Genomic DNA, 24,967 nt, shown 5'->3' on the forward strand with positions numbered 1-24,967 from the left:
AGCATTAAATCAAATATGCAGGGGTTAATTTTCGCCTCTTGTGATTTTTTGTTTTGGTGATCTTGTTTGAGGAACTACAAAAAAAATGTTGTAAATATAATAACAAACCCTTTAACACTCAAAGAATGACAAAAAGATGCAAAGACAAACATTTTATTTGATGAATTTATCTATTTCCTACATTAGGGTACTTTAAAACAGTACATTACTATCAAACGTAGAGAGAATAGTAAAACGACAGACTAACTCTTAAATTGAAGCAGAACAGACATTTCCAGGGTTAAAATAAAAATAAGAATACTATTTACAAGTAGGAAATGCTGAATCTTCTCTTCCAACATACTCAACCATGCAGAAGTCGTCACATAAAACATTTGAGTAGGAAAATAAAAATATTTTATAAAACTTTAAACACATGGTGGTTCAAACCACAAGAAACGGACAAAACAACTTGGAAAAAAGTGTATGGAAGCTCATTTGCAAGGACTTAGTCACAATTATGAGATATGTAACCGTGATTAAGCCAAATGCAAAGTTATGAAGGCAGATTATTACTATCTTCTTCCATAACTTAAACTGTATTGCATATTTATTACATAGTAACCAGAAAATGTGACATTATTTCGTAATTTTATTTGACAACATTTAATGAATTTATCTTTCTTCTGGCATAAATGGGCTTCCATACCGTATATGCATCTTCAAAGTGGTTTAGTAATAAGGATTTTTACAAAAAAAGTGTCACTTTTCATAATGCCCTCCTCATCGCTGCTTCCTGCAACAATGCTAGATAAGAATTTAACAAGAAATACATGAAAATAAATGTAACATTAATATTGAATACTTTAAAATATGTAACCACAAGCTTAACAATGTCCCCAGTGTTCAATATGTTATACCACCAGCTGAATGAGTCTGAATTGTATGCTCTGAACTTGTTAATTGGAAAGCAGAGAAAAACTAAGAATTTCACTTCAATACATATTCCATCAAACTTGTCCAAAATATGATATCACATAAGCAAGATTACATTTCTGACAGTTTCTTGAACAGTTATTTTTTACAGTTGAATGATTTGTTATTAGGCAGTTGTTATGTTCATATTTGCTGCTTTAAGGGATGAGCATATATATGGTATAATATCCTCAGAGTTGCAGATTTTCTTAAAGAAATCTTTGTGGTTAATCACAGAAGATCAGAAGATCCTTGGATCCTGTTGGATGTTTCTCCCGGGGAGCTTCAGAACATGTTTGTGGCATTGTCTTTTCGTTCCCGCATCAAAAAGTGCCTGAACATCATTTCATACTTGGGCCAGCTGTCAATCAATCACAGTGCTGAGGCAGTCTTTGGTTTGATCTGGTCAACTTAGCCAGCACCTGTAGATCCAGTCCTTCAAAAATCATTCAGGCAGTGCCAACAAAGTACCGTAGTATCCGAGGCACTAGTGTAGTACACGCTGTAGCTGGTGTTACCATTCTTACCACAGTTACCTGCCTCATTTGTACTGCATGGTTCGACATGTCTCACATTTGGTACCACGTCTTTTTTTTGCATTTTGTTTCCAGTGCTAGTAGCACCTCCCCTCAGTACAGGCAGGATTCTCAGCCGTTCCCCACACTGCGTGAAATCTCTGACATCATTTTCTATGCAATGTTTGCTGGATAATGGCAAAAAAAACAAGTAACGTATGTCAATTGTATTCTGTGCTGTACTGTAATAGTTTTGCAGGCTGATATTTCTTAGTTAAATTATGGTTAGAATGACTCTGAAGGAGAGAAACTCCCTCTGAAGGGAACGTGGGGATTTGAGCCTTTGCAGACTATTTACATGCACAGAAACCTATATAACACACTACAGGAATGGGAAAACCACACATAGCATAATAGGGCCTCTTTAAGTCAACATTCTAGCATCGGCACAGCTCACTTAGAACCAGTACCAAGTTGGTATCATATAAATGACCAAGTAAAATAAAGTCTGAAATTTGAAAACGATAAAAAAAGAGGTGAGGTGAGACATCTTGGCATATCATGCAGTGAAAATGACGCAATAGTAAACAAGTTTTAAGGGATTAGTGGTTACCATAGTTACCAGGGAGGTAAGTCACATAACTTAGTGGTTGGCATTGTTATCATTGTTCTAAACACGCAGCACTTACAATAGATACCAAGGCCAAGAGTTATAAAACGCAATAACTTCCAGGAACAAGGTTCTACATGTAGTGGCTACCGTAGTTACTACGGAGCAGGATCTTCCACAGGTGAACCACTGCAGTGCCATTGAGTTAATTCCAGTATAATTTCCATGGTTTTTAAGATAGGATTCAGGTCCGAGGCCAATTTGTTTTTGGTTCCGTTATGACATCATTGGGCTGGTCCCCTACAATGTGGCCACAGGTGCGAGTCCGTCTGCGTGCTCCAGGTGGTGATGGTGGTGCAGCTCCGCTTTACAAACTGTAGCGGCGCTGCAGCGGAGCGACGTCACAGCAGGCGGCTCCTCGTCACCTGAGAAACACAGGGCCAGGAATGAGTGTCATGAGTCCCAGGGGGAAATGAGAGCAGAATTTGTCACTTGGGATGCTGTTTTGGGTTTGTTACTTAAATGGGCCCCATTATGTTCATTTTCAGGTTCATATTAGTATTTTGTGTCCCGCCCCTTAGCCTATCACGTACAATATGTTTGAGCGCTAGCCAATAGAAGCACAAGTGTTACATAGTAGGGGTGTAACGGTATCCGTATTCGTCCCGTACCGTCACGGTTCGGCACATGGCGAATACGCCTTTTTTTTACGAGTGGGAAAAAAGTCTGTCACTCAGGGCAGTATTACACTATATATAATCCAGGGGGCGGTATTGCGCCTAAAAGCCAGCCGCCCTTAAATAACAAATGAAGAACAAAACAAAACGAACACAATACATGAAGAAGAAAAGTTAGTAGCTATGGCGAACACACAGGAGCTAGAAGACCCACCTGCTTCTTTTAAATCAGGTGTGTGGGAACATTTCGGGTTCCCTGTGGACTACAACAATGATGGGGTGCGAGTTGTGGATCGGACGAGGACGGTGTGTCGGCGTTGTTCGACAGCGGTGCGGTATGCTAGTGGTAACACGTCAAACATGCTCAATCACATCCGAGTCAGTCTCAGTCCCCAGCGAGAGGGTTTTCTCGACGGCAGGTGACATAGTTACCGCCAACAGATCTGCCCTCACTACTGACAACGTAGACAAACTCATCTTTTTGAAGAACAACTTGAAAATAGAGTAAAGCTTGAGTACCTTTATTTAGGCATAATGGCCTCACACACTCACAAGTTAATTACACATGTTAGACATTGCTCCTAAAGGTACAGATTTTATTTTGTTTTATATTTATCATTGTATTTATTTTATATGTTGACATCAGGAGATGTTATACAGTTCTGTATTGCCTTTTATTGATTGTGATTGAAACACTTTCTTATTATTTATTTTAATATTTTCAAGACATTCTTTTTAGTTGTACAGCTTATTTAACCTTTTTGTTTGACATCAGCCATTATAAATAATATGGCCATCTGAGTGTGTGTGTTACTGTGTGTTTGTGGTTTGTTTTTAACTGTGTAATACAGTTAATGATACCAAATGTTAGAGTTCTAAACTTGCACTACTGTTAAAAATAAATAGCAAAAAAAATTATGCATTTGGAACTTTTTTTTGCTTTTCCTTGTTGTACCGAACTCGTACCGAACCGTGACCCCCAAACCGAGGTATGAACCAAACCGTGACTTCTGTGAACCGTTACACCCCTATTACATAGTGATGTTATTATGTCACAAAGGAGTCCAATGGAGGCGTTTCAGGTAGGGGGGAGTGTGTGGGACAGAGATTTTAGCCTTTGCAGACCATATACATACACAAAAACCTATATAACACACTACAGGAAAAGGAAAACTTCAAAAAGTATAACAGGGCCTCTTAAAGGAACATAAGAATATAACACTGGTGATTTATATAATATTGATACAGATGTTATGCTATCTTCTTCAAAGTTACAACATTCACGTGACAACGTGGCACTTGACATAATGATCATACATTAGTCGCATGGTATCCTTATGTAAACGACCCTGAACTAGTTAGTAAGTTACATAAGATTTAGCATACTTCAGCAGAAAAACTACTTTCTGCAGACAATAATGGTACAAAGGTTGTTCTATATGAACTTATAAACAACACATATGTGACCCGCTCTATCGAAATCAGTCGGAAGTCGCAAAGGCTCATTTAAAAATAAATGTGGATTTGCATTTTGCGGGTGTTTTGTTTGATTTTAAACAAACAAGTCTTGGCTTTCAGAATATGAAACTTTTATTTCCAAAATCACACCATAAATACATGTTTGAAGCTTGTAAAGGGAAGATGATAGCTCTCACTCTGCTCTTCCACAGCGCCGCTCCTCCCTCCGGCTGAAATTATGAATGTAAGAGTATAGTAATCATAGATAACACGGCAGGGTCCGTTACAGTTTGTTTTCATCTGATTTCAAATAAACAAAGTCTTGTCTTTCAGAATATTAAACTTGTTTCAGCAAATTCAGATGATAAATACAACTTTGAAGCTTGTAACGGCATAATTACAAGCGGAGAACGGAGTAACTTGACGTCACAGCAGGCATAACAACAGCCGGTGTTTCTCCTGAGGGTTTTCCCCGGGAAACAAACGCAAAATCTCACACACACACAAACACACACACACACACACACACACACACACACACACACACACACACACACACACACACACACACACACACACACACACACACACACACTAACTAGGGGTGTAACGGTTCACAAACATTTCGGTTCGGTACGTACCTCGGTTTTTTGGTCACGGTTCGGTTCGGTACGTTTTCGGTACAGCAGAATTTTTTTTCACAAAACAAAACATTTTTTTAATTATTATTAAACTGTGAATAATGTATTCACTCAAATAAATTCAAAATATAATAAAATAAACATTAAGGTGCAGCATTTCGATTAACTGAAATAATCTGTATTTGAACTTTACTGTAGGCTACTAGTACTCACAAAACATAAACTATTAGTTTTGGGTTTTTAATTATTATTAAACTGTGAATATTCACTCAAATAAATACAAAATATAATAAAATAAACATTAAGGTGCAGCTTTTCGATGAACTGAAATAATCTGTATTTGAACTGTACTAGCACCTAAGCAGCCAGTTTGACATTAGGACTTGCTTGTCATTGTATTTTCATGTTTTTTTAAAGAAAGATGAACTTGTCCATATTGCTTGCTGAAAGGGCAGATCTGCTGGCACTAACAATGTCTCCTGCTGTGGAGAACACCCTCTCTAGGGACAGAGGTAGCAGATACAGCCAGGTAGCGCTTTGCTAACATGGCAACATAAGGATATTTGGCGTTTGTAATAGCTTTGGCTCGGTCTGAACTCTCTGCGAGTAGTGGAGGCTTAAATGCTAGTGGGAGTTGGGTTTGCACTTCAGTCTTTTTTCTTTTGGTACCGGTGATATTCACGTTCGGGTGATGCCTTTTCAAATGAGTGTGCAAGTTTGTTGTATTGCCAGCCGCGTAACCAATGTTAGTTGAACAATGCCGACAAACAGCTTTGGTTCAGTCCACCTGTCTTTGTCCGTCATCCTTGTACGTAACTGCGAAACCAAAATGTTCCCAAACCGGAGACTTCAATGATGCTGGAGGATTTTCGAGCTCAACTTTATCTGCGTTCGCCATTAATTTTCGACAGTTCCTCAAATTACTGACTACATTTGAACGCATCCCTCTGACCAGCTCTCATAGTATGCCTCTCATCCAATGAAATGACTTGCTCGCTCTATGACGCGTTGAACCCAATGTGAGCAAATTACTCTGAATGCTGCAACGCAGCACCTGAGATTACTTCCAAAAAGTTGTTCACGTTCTCAATGTTTTACGTTTAACGTTATATTCGTTCGGTACACTTCTGTACCGAACCGAAGGGCCCGTACCGAATAATTTCGGTACGGGTACCACACACACACACACACACACACACACACACACACACACACACACACACACACACACACACACACACCACACACACACACACACACACACACACACACACACACACACACACACACACACACACACACACACACACACACACACACACACTTCCGCCAGACCAGTAATCCAAACGGAAATATCTTCCCTCCGTAGTATTTTGATCATTTGCTAGCCGCTAATAATCAATCAGATCGATGGATTCCAGAGAAGAGAAAACTTTGAAGGCCTTTTTCTCAAAATGATGACTCGGTGACAGTCATTATATAATGTGACATATTTTGCTTAATATTTGGAGTACAACAACAATCCTGATATTATTAGAAAGCTAGGAATATCCTCTTTCCAACAGTGTATACAACTCAAAATGTGTCTTCGGGTCAATGCGACTGATTTCGATAGAGCGAGTCACATATGTTTAACTCTACAATGTGGAATAAAATCTTTACAACATTTTTCAAAGTTGCAGTATTTGCCAGACGGCCTTACCCAGCCCCGAAGAAGACGATTCGCTGTCTGCTAGAGAGGAGGAGTCAGCCTGGTCCTGTGACAGGCCGTCCATCAAGGGAATGGAGAGTTCTGAAGAAGGGACGGACGAATCATAGATGCCCGAATCACGAGGGGGCGGGACCTCTGGAAGTGAGTGGCGGCCTTCTTCTGCCTCAGTGTGGACAGGACACACCACGTCCTGCAGGATGGAGGGAGCGGAGCAGGAGGAGGAGGACTCTTCAGGGGACAGGCCAGATATGCCAGAAGTGGACCTGAAGGAACAGAAAAGCAAAAGCCGTCAGACTGAGGAGGGGTCTCATATTATGCACAATTCTCGTTGGTCAAATACCATCCACAACCAGATTCCCGCACTTACATTCCCACGTCACTCAACAGTGACGTTGTCTAGTGGTCGTAGATGTACAGTGTAGGTTTAAGATGTTTCTTGAATAAACATTGCAGCTCATTAGACCCAAGTAAAGTTCCTGTGTATTTAGCAAAGTCAGACGAAAAAAACGACTGTGATGTTACATCGTAATTTACCTTGAAGTGCTTCCCAGCATGGACAGGGAGCAGTGTGGCAGTCTAGGACTGGGACAGAGTCCAGGACTGGGACTAGGGCTGGGGCCGGGGTGTAGGCTGGGACTGGAGCCAGCGGCCAGCAGGAGCATGTTCCTCCCCGGGGCCCCCTCTCCACCCTCCAGGGACGGTGTATTAACAACAACCTCGTTCAGCACCAGGCCAGAGTCACACCTCCCCACGGACTGAGAGGAAGAGGAGGCGCAGGAAGGCTTTGGAGGAGGGTTAGGGTCAACCACTGGAGGGTGTTTGGAGGAGGAGGCTGAGGAACCTCCTGAAGGAGCCAGCTGCTTCTCAAACCAGTCTGGGTTCTGGCTGATGTGCTGGTGCATGTTGCAGATGGAGACATACAGCGAGCGTCCGGACCGGCTCCTGAAGTAGTTCCTCCGGGACACATTGTGAGGCTGAGACTCTCGATCAGACAGACTGGACTGACTGGAATGGAGCCGGCTGAAGAGCTGAGGCAGCTGGTCCATCAACTTAAATCTGAACACAGGAAATAAAATGACTAACTGTTATTTGGAGCTCAGATATATAACAGCTCTGTTAATTATTTTGAAGAAAAGTATGCCAACTAGGGGTGTAACGGTACACGTACCCGTACCGAAATTATTCGGTACGGGCCCTTCGGTTCGGTACAGGTGTGTACCGAAGTGTACCGAACGAATATAACGTTAAACGTAAAAAATTGAGAACGTGAACAACTTTTTGGAAGTAATCTCAGGTGCTGCGTCGCAGCATTCAGAGTAATTTGCTCACATTGGGTTCAACGCTTCATAGAGCGAGCAAGTCATTTAATTGGATGCGAGGCATACTATGAGAGCTGGTCAGAGGGATGCGTTCAAATGTAGTCAGTAATTTGAGGAACTGTCGAAAATTAATGGCAAACGCAGATAAAGTTGAGCTCGAAAATCCTCCAGCATCATTGAAGTCTCCGGTTTGAGAACATTTTGGTTTCGCAGTTACGTACAAGGATGAAGGACAAAGACAGGTGGACCGAACCAAAGCTGTTTGTCGGCATTGTTCAACTAAAATTGGTTACGCGGCTGGCAATACATCAAGCTAGCACACTCTTGAAAAGGCATCACCCGAACGTGAATATCACCGGTACCAAAAGAAAAAAAGACTGAAGTGCAAACCCAACTCCCGCTAGCATGTAAGCCTCCACCACTCGCAGAGAGTTCAGACCGAGCCAAAGCTGTTACAAACACCAAATATCCTTATGTTGCCATGTTAGCAAAGCGCTACCTGGCTGTATCGGCTACCTCTGTCCCTAGAGAGGGTGTTCTCCACATCAGGAGACATTGTTAGTGCCAGCAGATCTGCCCTTTCGGCAAGCAATGTGGACAAGTTCATCTTTCTTTAAAAAAACATGAAAATACAATGACAAGCAAGTCCTAATGTCAACCTGGCTGCTCAGGTACAGTACAGTTCAAATACAGATTATTTCAGTGAATCGAAAAGCTGCCCCTTAATGTTTATTTTATTTTTATTTTTTTTAGTGAAGATTCACAGTTTAATAAAAAATAAAAACCCAAAACTAATAGTTTATGTTTTGTGAGTACTAGTAGCCTACATTAAAGTTCAAATACAGATTATTTCAGTTCATCGAAATGCTGCACCTTAATGTTTATTTTATTATATTTTGTATTTATTTGAGTGAATACATTATTCACAGTTTAATAATAATTAAAAAAAAATATATATATATGTTTTATTTTGTGAAAAAAAATTCTGCTGTACCGAAAACGTACCGAACCGAACCGTGACCAAAAAACCGAGGTACGTACCGAACCGAAATGTTTGTGAACCGTTACACCCCTAATGCCAACCATTCCTGGATTGCTCGTAATAATATCTACACTACAGGAAATATAACTTAATCTCTGTCACTGACCGAAATTGTTGAACAATCTTTCAACAGATCAGTTTAATTTGTTTATTTTGCTTCTTTTTGTGATTATTCTTCACTATATAATTGAATATTACATACAATTATATATTTTTTTTTTATTGTCATGCCAAGCTCAAATATACCACACATGGCTCAGTAAATAAATTCCAAAATGTAATAAATATGTTTAAATAAATAATTAAATACATTTTGATCATGTGCAGTTGTTCATTTCTTTAAGTTTCATTTTTTATACCATGTTACTATAATTTTTTCTTTCCCCCCCCCCACTCTTGGGGTTCAGTGTGGCTGGGATTATGGCATACTGTATAAGAAACCAGCATCAAAACACATTTATTTTTAAACAAAATAAAGATACTTTTTTGCCAGACTTAAAGGTAGGGTAGGTCATTTTGGAGAAACCAGCTCGAGTGCGCTAGAATTTGAAAATACACAACCGGAATAAATCTGCCACTTCCTTACAGAGCCCCTCCTCCAACACACACGCACACACACATGACCAATGAGGGCACGAGATAAGTTTGTGCACAGATGGAAGGCTGACAGGCAGGTAGGCCATCCAGTTATTTTAGCCGGGCCGGCTCAGATGATTGGTCGTGCTTTTTACAGTACCACGGCTTCCACAGATGATATTTTTTTATGGATTTTTTGTCAAAGCACTTCAGATATTCATTGCTATCGGGATGTTAAGAGCATTCCATGGAATATAACAAAAAGTGTATCTCGAGCCGGTTTCTCAAACTTACCTACCCCACCTTTAATACCCATATCTCTTTCTAATTTACTTTAGAAGAGCCTCTGTATGTTTTACCGCAACTTTCTTTGTTTCTATTCCCTTAATTAATGTGTTTAGAAATGCGTTTTCTCTATGGCTGCAACTAACGATCAACGCGATATTAATAATATTTATTGTAATTATGTTCCAGATCAATTGAAGCTGTAAAAATTGGCCATGTGCACATAGTAGGATCTGCTGTTTCTGTAATTTTGCCACAGAGTTGTGTGTACCTTGGGGCCAGGCTCAGCATGGTGGGGATGTCGTTTTCCGTGGAGTAGTCAAAGTAAACCGTCATGTAGCGCTGCAGCTCCTGAGATCCGCCCCCTTGACTTTGATTCGCCAATCGCAGCTTCTCAGCGATCATGGCCACGCCCACAATGAAGAGGTCACTTCCTGATCCACCAATTGGGGAGCTGCTGCTGCTGCTGCTGTTACTGCGGCGACTGACTGGTGTCTTCCCTCTGCGGCTCTTCTTCTCCACGTAGTAGCTGCAGAAAGGAAATAAAGCAGCAATTAACTATTACTATCTTTATTGATTAATCTGCAAATCTAATTTAGATTGATTAATCGTTTGATTTATAGAACAAGTGAAAATTGTCCTTCACAACCTATAGTCCAAGGTGTTGTCTGTGCATATCTATAGTTATAATAACTCTTTCATATTTTACAGAGAAAAGCAGGAAATCTCCATGTTTCAGAGGCTGATAACCGCATTTTCTTTGACAATTTTGAGCAAAAAAACGACCTTAACAATTAATCAATGTTCAAAATAATCCTCTTAAACTGTATTTATTTTCTACTATGAGTGACAAAAAAACCTTTAGTTGATGAACAGAGCATATCATTTTTCTTCTTATCGTTATTTTGGGTCATATTCCGTCCATTATACATTTATTTTATCTGTAATTATTTCTGTCCTTGTTTAGCTGCAGCAACCACATGTTCCCCATGGGGATCAATAAAGCTGTATCTCAATCTTAAATCGTTTTAGCAGCCGCTAGTGGACACTAGAGGAACTGCACTCCAGATGAAATCATCAAAAGTGCTGTTAAAAATAATAACACAGCAGACAGTAAAAAAAGGGGAAAAAAGTACCGTAGGCCTTTGGAGCAGATGGTGATGATGAAGTCGGATTCGTCCAGCTGTCTGCTGAGCCACGACATCTGACCTTCTTTGCACATCTCCAGGTGTTCCCACAGGTCCAACACCACCTAAACACCAGAAACAACCATAACATACCCAAGCTTCAAAAAGGAACTTTTGTTGATTTCATGTTAGTTTCAGTTCATTCACAATATGTTAAATTACAAGTGCTGCAGCAACTGCAGAAACAAGCTTTTTTTTTCGTCAAATAAATGAATATATATCTACTGCAGTTTGTGCACAGTTTCCCTTTCCAAAAATATATTGGTTGAATAGAAAAGAAAAATATCAGGTCGGAGATTAGACTGTGAAGTTCCGATGCTCGCTCTCGCCCTCCCTCTCTCTCTCTCTCTACCCCCCCTCCCTCCACGTCTCCCGCACAGCGGTGCAGACATCGGCAGTCACTTCAGACAGACAGGTAGCAGCACCTCCCACCTTACAGTCCCACGTTATGCCGGCTTTTCTTGGATTGTCTGAAGGTGAGTGGTGATGAACAAATGACTAAGCTGCCAGTGCCTCGAGTTTACAGCTAATCAGCCAAAAGACAAAAACAAATATAGTTAACTAGGGTACTAGCTAATGGATAAGTTAGCTCAAGGTTTAGCTAAGGCAATTTATCATGGGCATACAGGCGTACTGAACTTAAGGTGAATACAGTAAAATGTGTATCTAATAACGTCATCACAATCGCTACATTGATATGCAAATTAGGCGTTAACTAGGCCTAATTAAAATGCGCAAATGTGCATGCAGTTACCAAGGCATTGCAGGTGAAAAGGATACAAAAAACACATCACCTCACAACTTCCCCAGATAGTTACTTACGTCAAGTCAGTATTTTTCCCGGAAATGTTATGTTTAAACACAGATTATCTTTATAGCTATAGATGAATTCAAACATGGTAGTAAGACGAACACCATTTATATATGTTTCTTGAAAGTTTTATTTCCATTAGAGTGAAAGAAAACATGGAATCAAAATAGACCAAAATAACAAGTACATGAAAAAACGATATTTTTGCCTGTAATGTCCTTAAACAGTAACTTCATAATTTTGTTTGTTGGCTGCTCATTTAATAACTATTAATTGTACTAGTTTGTTGTCTGCTCTTGTGAATACTAAAGAAGACCATTGTCTCTGTGTTAGCTGATTATTTTGTAGAATTCTGTTGAGTATTAAACAATTGCGTGAGTGTGAGGGTATTAAAATAAATTGGTCAGTATGTCAGAGACGTGCAACTATATTTAACTTTTTGTTTTAAAACATTTTTTTAATAAATGATTATGGGAAGTGCCCTTTTTCTCACTTGAGCACCCACCCCCCAACATGTCTGTGCACGTCCCTGAGCATAAGCCATATTAAAGATATGTGAAAACGTACAGCTATTTTAAGTTTGAGAATAGGTGACATTAAGCCGATGGTATTTAAAATATGTTTAATAATAACATCTTCAATTTGAAAAAGGGTGTTATATATTATACTTAAGCTAGACAAGATGACATAATGTACAGCTAAGGTGCATTGTTAGGCACACCTGGGTTTAATCAGAATAATAAAATCCATTTGGTCAGAAGATTTCAATGTTTATTATTTTCATATTTAAAGGAGACCTATCATGCTATATTTGAATAATATATTGTATGGCCATACCTATATAAGGTATATTTACATGTTTTATTTTTCAAAATACCAAACAGATCATGCATTTTAGCCATGCCTCATTTCGCTCTATTTTGCTCTCCTCCACCCTGTCTCTGCATGTGCTGCAGCCTGCAGCTGACCACGCCCCCCTGCAAAGGAGGGGGCCGAGTTACGAGCGTCATGTTACCATGCTGTTACTATGCTGTTACCATGCTGTTACCATGCTGTTACCATGCTGTTACCATGCCACGGCAACCTCTCATTCCCCTGATTGGTGGAGAGTTGGCCATATAGGCGGAGCTCCTCGTCACTGACATCAGACTATTTTCAAATCTGGATCAGTCTGTATCAGATCCGTTAAAGCCCCGTTTTTAGAGATTTTGGGTATAGAGGAAAAGAGAGAGGGTTGTGTTTTCTGACACTTGGTGAGTTCCCTGACACACCAGGGACACATATTCACGTATAAAAGACGTACAAAGGTGCATTTTGCATGATAGGTCCCCTTTAATTATAGCAAATGTTTTCTCCTCTCTTCGGTTTAGTCGCAGTCTCACCTCACAGCTGCAGAAGTCCTGCAGGAAGTAGGCGAAGCTCTGGATGACGGCGATGTGTTTGGGGCAGTCTCTGTTAGAGTAACAGATGAAGACTTTGGGGCGGGGCCACGGCTTCTCCGGGTTCAATGCTGCGCTCTGATTGGACGACTCACTGCTCTCCTCGTCCAGCTGGCTGTAGATGTTTTCTAGGAAGAGAGGAGACAAATAAACAATAAGGGTTAATGCATGAGAGTAATGTTACATAGAGCTCATTCTCAAATAATGAAGCATCCTTTTATGCACCAGTTTCAGTTCAAAACCAGTGTGGGAGTATTTAGGTTTACTTAAGTAAAAGCACTAATAGCAAAATGTCTGTAACTAAGTATGGGGGGAAAAAGCGCCATTCAAACTTCAAATGGTAAAAAGGTAGAAAAATAGATGGATGCTCAAAAAAAGTGGGAATTTAATTCATTTTTAGGATATAGGAAAATGTATTAACTTATAAAGAAACACTTAATTCTTCAGGAATCAGAAAAATATTAACTTAAGCTGACAAATGTAGACAAAAACCCAACAATATTTCCCTCAAATGTAGAAGAGTAAGATAAGATAAGAGATAAGACTTTATTTATCCCGAAGGAAATTGTTGTGCCAGAGTAACAAAATACAATAAACACAGTAAACACAGCAGCACAACAGCAAAACTGTACACTAAAAGTGCAGCAAAAAGAGCAATTAAACATCTACAGACAACATGAAACATAGATGGTCACACAAGAAGAATATGCTTTAAATGGAAATTCTCAAGTAAAAAGACAGTACCACAAATGTGTACTTGAGAAAAGTACCACCACTGCTCATTATTAAACAACCACTTCATTAACAAGTAGATGTTGAGGTCTTATTGAACCCTGCAGAGAGTTACTGAGACTAAAAGAGGCTGTAAAGAAAACACACAGTTTGAAGGAGATTTATAGATAGTGACCTAAAATAAGCAGTATAACCAATAACCGGTGCTCTCACCTTGCTGTTTCTTGCGACACATGACAGTGAAGAGAGTGGCAAAGGCAGACATGACGACCAGAGGCACGGTGATGGCCATGGCACGGATAGGCCCCGCCCAAGGGGAGTGGACTGGTGACAAAACAAACGCACACAGGATGAGACAAGAACCTGGTCATTTAAAGTCTAGAGCAGTGGTTCTCAATTGGTCAGGCCTCATGACCCACTTTTTACTTTGTCAATAAATCCCAACCCGAAAATTTGAACCACTCAAATCTATTCAACAAAAAACTCGTGCAGTAGGGGTGTAACGGTATCCGTATTCGTCCCGTACCGTCACGGTTCGGCACATGCAGTCACGACGAATACGCCTTTTTTTTACGAGTGGGAAAAAAGTCTGTCATTCAGGGCAGTATCCACTACACTATATATAATCCAGGGGGCGGTATTGCGCCTAAAAGCTGTTTGCCAGCCGCCCTTAAATGACAAATGAAGAACAAGAAGAAACACAACAACAAAACGAACAAAATACAAGAAGAAGAAAAGTTAGTATGGCGATTTCAGATAACACACAGGAGCTAGAACCCACCTGTTTTGTTTTTTTAAATCAGCTGTGTGGGAACATTTCGGGTTCCCTGTGGACTACAATAACGATTAAGTGTGCGAGTGGTGGATCGGACGAGGACGGTGTGTCGGCGTTGTTCGATAGCGGTGCGGTATGCTAATGGTAACACACGCCAAACATGCTAAATCATCAGAAGGCATCACCCAGATTTGCCAATCACCGGAGCCCGGCAAAAGACAACAGCAGTTCAAAAGCTGATCCCCGCTGTTTTTAAGAAGCCAATAAACATGAGAGCCGAGAGACCAAAATAAATAACGGAAGCTTTTGGCATATGTTTTCCAACGACTATGCGCTCTTGAAACACTTTCTTATTATTTATAATGTCATATTTTCAAGACATTCTTTTTAGTTTTACAGCTTGATGAAACCTTTTTGTTTGACATCAGCTAGTTAATATGGCCATCTGAGTGTGTGTGGTACTGTTTGTGGTTTGTTTTTAACTGTTTAATACAGTTAATTATTCAAAATGTGAGAGTTCTTTATTTTTAAACTGAAACTTGCACTACTGTTCAAACATAAATAACAACAAACCTAGAATTATGCATTTGGGACTTTTTTTTGCTTTTTCTTGTTGTACCGAACCGTGACCTCCAAACCGAAGTACGAACCGAACCGTGACTTCTGTGAACCATTACACCCCTATCGTGCAGTAATATATACGCTTTTCAGCATACAATATTAATTAAAGTGAAGTACAGTGCATAATATATCCCTTATATCCCTTCACAGTATGCTTTTAAAAAAGGTTTAATGAGATGATGGAATCAAAGCTGAACTGTATAACATAAAAAGGCACACATGCTGAAAACCCAACCCCAGTCTGGGGGGATTATCCCCCAGGAGATTTGTAGAAATACTAACATATAAACTACGCATTCTGGTACACTCTGAGAAGAAAATAAATAAATCTATTACTACCCCACATATTAATAATATTGTATGCCATTGTTTGTGTTTCACTTTGTTCTGACAGCTTGCTGCTCCTCACAGAGAAGAGCAAAGAGGAGTCTGTGTGAATACTTTAAATTGTGGGTAAGGGTAGATAGCTCCCATTGTTCTGTGACCTGTCAGTCATCAAACTGGGGGTCATATTTCATTACGTGTTTATTTGTATCTGAAGTTGTACCCATGGATGTATAAAGAGTAGTTCTACCGCAAAGTTATTCTCCGTGGGGACTTCCGGCAACAATCTTGATTCTGATTGGCCAGAAGACTCGAAAAAACATCAGCAAAGATATTTTATTGAGAAGATGATCACTACGTGACAGAAGTTTTCAAAACCGTTTATGGTCTCCGTTACTTCCAGTCCAAAACGCCTACTGCATGCACAGTGTTCCAAAAATAAATAAAAAGATATATATATTTTTCTATTTTTCTTTTCTTCACTCACACATCTGCGACCCACTTGAAATGGGTCCCACCAGTTGAGAACCACTGGTCTAGACCATGTTACATTTACAGCATGAATGTGAAGGTGAAAACGTCATGATACAGTAGCTAAAGCAGAGAAGAGTCATAACATCAATGAAGGTCCACAAAATACAAGTACAAGCCTGAAAATGTACTCTAATATTAGTTAAAACTTGATTTACTATATACAGGAGGAAAATTGTTCTGCAGTGTGTGTGTGTGTGTGTGTGTGTGTGTGTGTGTGTGTGTGTGTGTGTGTGTGTGTGTGTGTGCGTGCGTGCGTACTTGTGGGTGCGTGCTTGTGTGTGTGTGTGTGTGTGTGTCTCACCCTGGCTGACGTGGTACTGAGTCTGCCTCCTGGTGGTATTACTGTTGACTCTTAGCTGACACAGAAAAGAGGAAAAGGTAAAAGAAGAAAAAGAAAGGAAGAGAATGAAGGAAACAAAAGAGAGAAAAAATGGTTCACAACATGTTGGGACAAATTGATGTACATTTAAAAATGTAGATGTCTGATGAATCTGGTGTTTTACATTTTAGTCCACGTGTAAGCGTAAAAAGGAGAATCCAGTTTAACCTGTTATCGGTGTGTAGATTAAGCTTTTTATGTACCTCTACAGTGTAGGTTCCTGGAGTGACGTCTTTGAGGATGCATGTAGTTCTGTACTGGTTCACATCCTTAGAGAAAAATAAAAGCATTTCAATAAAAACATAGCTTTTCCTGCAGGCAGAACCACAGTCTTATCATAGGTAAGACATCTCTATTGTATGCTGTATTAAGAATATTTCCCACACTTTTTTGACGAAGAACTGAAGCTGTTATCGATTAACTGTTCAAAGCCACCGGACTCCATTAACGAAAACAGTAAATGTACCTTAGGAACATAGAAGGTGCCAGTCTACTGCTGCATCGATTGGTTATTTTGTTTGTGGTATCATGTGACTTTGGGGGTTCCAAACCAACACAAAATCACCGAAACACATTAACCAGAGGGGGGCAGCAGTCAGGGCCGTGGGAAGTAGGGGTGCTGAGGGTGCTGCAGCACCCCCTGGTGGAAGACAGGGGATCTGCACTTCCACAAGATTAAATACAAATATAACACAATAGAACGAATTTTCAGCCTTGACACAACAACATTCATAATTAAGTCAAAATAACTCCCTTTTCAGAGAAAGAGAGAGAGAGAGAGAGAGAGAGAGAGAGAGAGAGAGAGAGAGAGAGAGAGAGAGAGAGAGAGAGAGAGAGAGAGAGAGAGAGAGAACCGGTACATGCGGGGATTGTTGTTAGCTTCTTCTGCGCTAACGGTCCGGATATAAGAAGCTGTGTCTACAATAATGTGGAGGGAGAGTTCTGTCCTGTCAGACTGAGAGGCTCAGTGAGGTAAAGGACTGAGGGTTTAGAATAGATAGTTCACTTTAGTCTAAGTTATCTCGTGAGTCTCAAACGTTTTGATCACAATTTATGTAAACAAATATTTCCAAGGCACTCCTTTAAAATTATTGGGATAAAATAAAAACAGGTTTGAAATCATTCCAATGTATACTATAAAACAAGTTAGCCTACATTTATTTGTTATTGGCTATGGTAGGTTATTGGAAATGTTCACATACTTATTTGATTAATAAAATGCAAACCGATCTTTTTCATATGGGTGTTTAGAGTTGTACCCCCTAGATCAGGTCTCTAGTAATTGGGCGCTCAAAGTGCACCAGATTGAAGCATTTTACTTTAAAATGTTAAAACAAATCTTCACGGGGGGGCACCCCCAGACCCCCCTAGAGGATGTGACGTCCACCCCCCAATTAAAACATGTTCATACAATGCTAAATACATTTGAATCCTTTTTATATAAGCTGTCCACCATGTCAATACGTTTCTCTGTTTGTAGTGTATTGGTAGAGGTTTTTCATTGCCAGCTAAAATCTTGCCTAGGGCAGCAAATTGGTCAGAACCGCCCTGGTGTCATCCCCACAGCACCCCCCATTTGAAACATGTTCCCACGGCTATGGCAGCAGTAGACCAGCACCCTCACGGGTTCTGCCAGGTAAAATGACTGTTGTTGATGGGAGTCTGGTGGCTTAAAAGAGAGCTCTCTGATAACAACACTCTGTACGTACCGGTTTGCAGCGCTGCTGTCTGAAGGGTCCCTCCTGCCGCAGTTTGTAGTACAGGAAGTAGAAGTGGAAGCCGAAGGAGCTCGGCGCCTGGTCGAACGCCACGTGGAGGTTTGACCCCAGCTGAGACACGTTCAGGGTCTTTGGCTTCCAGTCTGCTCAGACAGAAAACAAACGTAACCTTCTTTATTGTGGACATCCATGAAGACTCAAAAACTTTTATGATAATTGACTAAACTTGACATTTATAATGCATGCAAAAATTTACATTTCCTGATTTTTCATTATAATAATCTTTTGGTTTTAGACTGCTAAAACAAGATGATGAAAAAAATCTCACCATGGACTTTTATAAACTGGCATTATATAGACCAGGGGTACTCAAACTTTTATTTTTTAAAAATAATGGGACACAGGGTTCGGTCCGGATTGATTTGCAGTTCGGTCCGGAGTTTGAGAAGCCCTGACATAGACTAAAGAATTAATTGAAAAAAGACTCTGCCAATGAATCGATAATACAAATATTGTTAGTTACAGCTCTATTGGGAATGTACTGTACTTAACACCTCTATGGTATTTAGTAACTAATTGTAAGTTTTGATGTGTGTTAAGTGATTTCTAATTCAGAGATGTGGCAGAGATGACAGAACATATTCCCTCTCTTTTCTGGTAAGCTTCAAATGTGAAACACCTGCAGCAGAAATGAATATATACGACTTTAGATTTGAAAAGAGCAGTTCCCTTATGGTGTTCATTGGATTCAAACCTTGTAATTGCTCCAAGCACAGATAAAAAATGTGTTGGCTCTTTTAGGCATACAATGAGTTTTGAGAAATGTTTTGTATCTTCTCTTTAAAACAAAACAAAGATCAAACCCTGCACTAACTCTATCTCTTTCCTCTCGGTGTACATGTGGCTTTAGTTATGACGACGACACTGAGGAACTTACATGGTTTGCAAACCAGGTTGTCTGATCCCAGGAGGACTTCACACGCTGTAAGATAAACACACACATGCAGAAATGGTTACACAGTTGTCTGGTTTTGTTCTTATCTCTTTATCACATATGTTAAAGGAACAGTCTTGACAACTTGGGCAAACATTTTTGTCAGTCTTCCTCAGATGGATAACAGTTTCATCTCTGTTCCCAATGCAGAGAAAAGTCCAGGATGTGTTTACGCTGAAGCTTTGATCATACTGAAGTACAGACGCAGTCACCGGACACACAAACATTTCTTTACAAACTACAATCGAAGGTCTGCCATACATTAGCATAAGGCGTAAAACAAATCAACAAGCCGTCCACATGTTCTGTCTTGAAGGCTAATTTTCAAATGTCTGCACAATACTACCACTTTTAAATTCAAATACATTGCCAATTTTAATTTTCACAGTAATTGGTGAAATTTGTATTGTATGCCCTTTTTTGGAGATACATATTTTTTCATCTTATCGTTTGTGCAACCGTTTTTAATGGTGTTTCTATATATTTTTTCTTTATTTATATTTCATGTGATTATGAAAATAAAGCTTAGCCTTAATCCTCCTCCGTATAATCCAATAGTTTTCCATCGGTATGTTAAAGGTGGGGTATGTAGGTTTGAGAAACCGGCTCGAGATACACTTTTTGTTATATTCCATGGAATGCTCTTAACATCCCGATAGCAATGAATATCTGAAGTGCTTTGACAAAAAATCCATTAAAAAATGTCATCTCTGGAAGCCGTAGCGCTGTAAAAAGCACGACCAATCATCTGAGCCGGCCCGGCTAAAGTAACTGGATGGCCTACCTGCCTGTCAGCCTTCCATTTGTGCACAAACTTATCTCGTGCCCTCATTGGTCATGTGTGCGTTCGTGTGTGTTGGAGGAGGGGCTCTGTAAGGAAGTGGCAGATTTTTTCCGGTTGTGTATTTTCAAATTCTAGCGCACTCGAGCTGGTTTCTCAAAAATGACCTACCCTACCTTTAAAGTTGTGTTATCTGTAATAGATCTTACCATTACATAGGTGGAGGCTTAAAATATGCCAAGAGCGTTTTCTGCTTTCCTGAACTTTGTATAATTTGCTATTTTTGTCATGTTTGTGTATTCATTTATAGGTAAACCTGAAATAAGAACTCACAGTTGGTCCTGAGGAAGGATGGAGGGAAGAAGCTCTCGTTCATCAGCGTTGGGAAAGGAACAACGCGAACCATGTAGTCAGTATCAAAGGTCAACCCGCTGAACGTCTGACTGCTCAGCCTCTGCATAAATACAACAATAAATCCACGATAAATCATAAAAATGTGAACATTTCAAAATATAGTAGTGTATTAATAATCATATTGCTATTAATGCTTAAAAGTAGAATATTGCTCAACATGTACTGTTGAATAAAGCTGTTTGAAACAGTGTTGCAGAGGATGTTTTGTGGTACCGTGTTCTTGTAGGAGCAGTTGAGCTGTCGGGGGTCTTTGAGCAGGAGGTGCTGACACTGCTTCCCCTCGGGGTTCTTGTCCTCCAGGTAAACTCTGAAGCCTTTAATGTGCTCAATCCCTGAGGAGACACAACAGCAAGTTCAAGAATACATATCCATCCCCTTATCTTTCCTCCTCTCCTCTCCTCTCATTTCCTCATTCTGCTGTCTGTCTATATTTTTGTTTCCTTCCCTTTTCCTCTCCCTATTTGCTTCCTCCCCTGTCCTCATCTTCTCTCCATATTTCATTTCCCCTCTTCTCCCCCTCTCCTTGTTTCCTCTCATCTCCACCTGTCTGATGCTGGTTTCCTTCGCTCTCTTCCTCTCCTCCCTACATGTCCTTTCCTTTCATCTCCCCCTTTATTCCTCTTGTTTCCTTTCCCCTACTCCTCTCTTCTTCTCTCCTTGCCATGTTTCTCTTCTTCCTCTACTTATTCCCTTCTCCTTTCTCCTTTCCCTTTCCCTCACATCTTTGTTTCCTCTCCTATTGAGTTTGTGTTCATTCTCCTTTCTTGGATGCCCCCCCCCCCCCGTTTCCTCTCTACATTTCATGCCCTTCTTCTCCCCTCGTTTTCTTTCCTTTCATCTCCTCCTATCTAGATTTCCTTTCTTCCATTTCCTGTTCCCTTTTTTCCTTCTTGTCCTCATATCCCTGTTACCTTTCCTTCTTTCTCACATTTCTTCTCATCTTCTCTGATTTTTCACAATAATCTCCTCTCTTTGTTATCTTCCCTCTCTCCTTCTTCTCTAGTTGTTTCCTTCCTATTGTTTCCTTGTATCTTCCTTTGACTTCTCCCCTATCTTTTCTCTCCTCTAAACTCCTTGTTTCCTCTTCTTGTTTTCTTCCTCCGCCCATCTCTCCTCCTCTCTTTGAAAACACGTCTGTCTTGTAATTACACCTTTACACATACACATGTTTTTCCTATTAGCTCTGTGTGGAGGGGAGAGACAGAAACAGCGAGAAGAAGAACAAGGAGAAGAAGTCAAACAGGTTTTTCTGTCTCGAGGCGGATTCCTGAACACCTCCGTCTCTCTGCTGCGGAGGCCAGGACAGACGTCGAACATTTGCATATTAACATCAGCCGCAGTGTGACGGCAGGCTTGTGCTAGTTTATGTTATGTATTGCTTCCCTTCAGTATCATTTCAGGTTGTGTCTACATATGTTTCAGCTTCATACTAAAGATATCCTTTAATTACCATACTATCTACAGAGGTAGAACAAGACATTTCAATGTCATTATTTGATGGATGTTTAAAACGATTTATTCCTTCAAAAATAAAAATAAATTGAAACACGTTATTCTTGCTTAACACACTTTTAGTTTAGTTTGATCTGTCTTTTTAAGCTGTACTGGGTTTGAGAAACTCCCTCTGGAGGGAGCACAGGGTTTAAGCCTTAGCAGACTCTTTGCATAAACACAACTTATATAACACACTACAGGAAAGGAAAACCCCCAAAAAGCATAAAAGGGTCTCTTTAAGAATATATTTGATGTTAATGTCTTGTCTAACAAGTGGAACAAATCTCCAAAAATAGGAGAGAAATAATTGCAATATAATAAGGATCACATGCCTTGTTAGCAAGTAAAAAAAATGTTTTGTCGTATACTGTGACGTATACTAGTTGTTTTCAGAGTACATACAGGTATATGCATGTTCAAGATACTTCATTTCAGTAAAATTGTTTTAGAAAAATACGATAAAAGATAACATTTGACTATCGCGTCCAGTTTTCACTTCATGTGTATACATATTTATTCTGCCTACCGCAGGGTGTGATAAACCAAGGAAACATACAGGCACTTCGCATGAAATCCAAACTTTGCGCTTTGCAAGAAGTTGAACAGGTTTTTGTAAGAACATTTGACAGATTTTGTCCTCCTCAGATGACTGATTCTGGCTGCTGCTCACATGCGACTGTGACATGGAACATTTCTGTCTCTCTGGGAGGAAACAAGGGGCCACATTGTCACAGAGAAAGGGTCACCTTACAGTCGGGCGCACACACACACACACACACACACACACACACACACACAATTGAACACATTCCTTCACGGTCAAATCAAGGTAGTGTGAGATGTGATCCTCTCTCTTAGTCCCCGAGCCTGATCAAAGGGACACACACACACACGCACACACGGCACTGGGTAATCTTACAGATTTAAGCACTTTGAAGGTTTTTCTTTCCTGCTCTTCCTCGAGGGGTTTAGGGGAAAAAGGATTCATGTGAAAATCCAGATTATTATTTTCTTCTAAGTTTTACAAAACAATCACAACTTCCCAAAAACAATTTTCAAAACTTTTCTTAATATTGCTACGGATGAACAGTAATCCGATATAGCAAGTCAAAGTTGTATCAAACAAATGATCAGCTTTATTGTTTTTCTTGGTATAACTTGAAATTGTTTTTATTAAAGTCGTTGTTATCAGTTGATATAACTTCTTCAAATATAAAACCTACATACTCGTATACACACTTTACTCTGGTTGTCCAGAAGTGTTTTTAATTGAAGTTGTGAGTGTTACGTGCTGTGGTTTGTGTGCTTCTCTCTCTCTAATTGTCTCCCTCTAGGTACCGCCTCCCGTGGGTGCTCCCTCATACGGGCCTGGGGATAAAGGGCTGTGGAGAGCTGCAGCATGCGGGCCATTAGTCAGCTTGTTCCTTGCGTGTCTCCACACAATACGTTTGATCTGTACTTTGGAGTCTTTGTAAAAGAGTTAACCCTTACTTCATCAGTGTCGCTTTCTGTCTTTATAGAGAGTGGTTGTCAGTTTGCGTTTTGAAATTGTTTAATAAACATTTTATTAAAAGGAAATAGTATGCTCATTTTCAGGTTCATATTTAGTTCCTCAACTGTGACATGTCTCCATGCTTTAATGTTCAAACAGTCTTTATTTGTCTCATACTGCAGCACCTCTTTTCACCCTCTGTCTGAAACCAGAGCTCAGTCTGCTCTGATTGGTTAGCTGGCCTGCTCTGTTGCGATTGGTTAACCGCTTTGAGATATCACGTGCAATGTGTTGGAGTGCTAGCAAATAGAAGCACGAATGTCAAATAGTGATGTCATTATGTTTTTGGAGAAGAAGGAAAGTTGGAGAACAATGTAAACACATAGACAAGTAATCAGGCAGGCAGGCAGGCAGGCAGGCAGGCAGGCAGGCAGGCAGGCAGGCAGGCAGGCAGGCAGGCAGGCAGGCAGGCAGGCAGGCAGGCAGGCAGGCAGGCAGGCAGGCAGACAGACAGACAGGTACCTAGTGGACTTGCAGACCAGTGGACAATGACAGCAGCCTGATCCTCGCAGGCCAGATGGCTGAAGGAAACGTTGGCGACCTCGTGGATAACATGTTTTCCCAACGGGTAGTTTATTGAACAATCTGAAGGGAGAGAGACAGAAAAAAAAAACGACATACTTAAACAGTTGCACAGATCAGCATTGTCCTCGGCTTTTATTATTTTACTTGAGGAATCAGAATCCCAATTTAGAAACATTTTATTTTTATAGTGAATTAGAAGTATGAATTAACGCAGAAAAGCACATAACCTGCTGTATCTCCTCTCAGGTTAAACTATCTAAACAAACAATGACGCACAGAGCGGTAAAACCTCTGTTAGTCCCTGAATGCAGCGCGGAAGAGCCGTTTTAATTGAGGATTTAAGTTAAGATTACCAGGGTTTTTGCAGGGAATGTCAGATAAATGTTCTTACTAAAAAAGGTGTGTGTGTGTACGCTTCCTCCTGTTCCCAAGATGTCTCTTGTTTTATCTCATGAATGACGAAGAGGCAGAGGAAGAGGAGGAGGAAGCGCAGCCAGCCATGAACACACAGGAGAATGGCTGGATTTAGGATGAAGAAAGAAAAGAGGCGTGAGCTCAGACACGACTGACTGCCCCCCTTTCCTCCTGCCAGCCACCTATTGACGGAGAGGATTGAGGTGAGGAAGAGGAGGAGAAAGAGGAGCTTTAAAAAGGATGGAGATGACAGGGAGGAGGTTAGGATGCGATACGAATCACTGCCCCTCTTCCTCTCCTCCTCTACAAAGCAGGGTCATGTTCAGGGCTAAAGGAGAAGGTCACAGCTGGTCGCTCCTCTTCCTCCTTCGTCATAGAGCTTATTTATCTTATCTTCCTCTTTTCCGTCTCTTTGCATTCAGAATGTATTTATAATACAAAGGAGAAGAGGAAGAGGAGGATAGAGGGCCAAAGGAGAAGTGATG

The 24,967-nt window shown here is 40.3% G+C and overlaps 1 protein-coding gene across 1 annotated transcript in view; it reads right to left on the bottom strand.

Moving 5' to 3' along the window:
• Positions 1 to 137: 137 nt before the first annotated feature.
• The window catches only part of il17rd (interleukin 17 receptor D), a 45,809-nt gene continuing 20,979 nt past the window's right edge, over positions 138 to 24,967 (bottom strand). The window contains exons 3-16 of the mRNA XM_034209816.1: positions 24,006 to 24,128; positions 20,711 to 20,829; positions 20,417 to 20,537; positions 19,246 to 19,290; positions 18,300 to 18,451; positions 16,794 to 16,859; positions 16,513 to 16,567; positions 14,171 to 14,281; positions 13,169 to 13,353; positions 10,925 to 11,040; positions 10,060 to 10,317; positions 7,101 to 7,622; positions 6,558 to 6,829; positions 138 to 2,504 (exon numbers count right to left, since the gene is read on the bottom strand). Of these exons, the coding sequence (XP_034065707.1) occupies positions 2,380 to 2,504; positions 6,558 to 6,829; positions 7,101 to 7,622; positions 10,060 to 10,317; positions 10,925 to 11,040; positions 13,169 to 13,353; positions 14,171 to 14,281; positions 16,513 to 16,567; positions 16,794 to 16,859; positions 18,300 to 18,451; positions 19,246 to 19,290; positions 20,417 to 20,537; positions 20,711 to 20,829; positions 24,006 to 24,128 (2,270 nt within the window). The 3' untranslated portion in view covers positions 138 to 2,379. The remainder of the gene's footprint in view (positions 2,505 to 6,557; positions 6,830 to 7,100; positions 7,623 to 10,059; positions 10,318 to 10,924; positions 11,041 to 13,168; positions 13,354 to 14,170; positions 14,282 to 16,512; positions 16,568 to 16,793; positions 16,860 to 18,299; positions 18,452 to 19,245; positions 19,291 to 20,416; positions 20,538 to 20,710; positions 20,830 to 24,005; positions 24,129 to 24,967) is intronic.

Source organism: Gymnodraco acuticeps, unplaced genomic scaffold (genome assembly GCF_902827175.1).
Source record: "Gymnodraco acuticeps unplaced genomic scaffold, fGymAcu1.1, whole genome shotgun sequence".
Lineage (NCBI taxonomy): Eukaryota > Metazoa > Chordata > Actinopteri > Perciformes > Bathydraconidae > Gymnodraco > Gymnodraco acuticeps.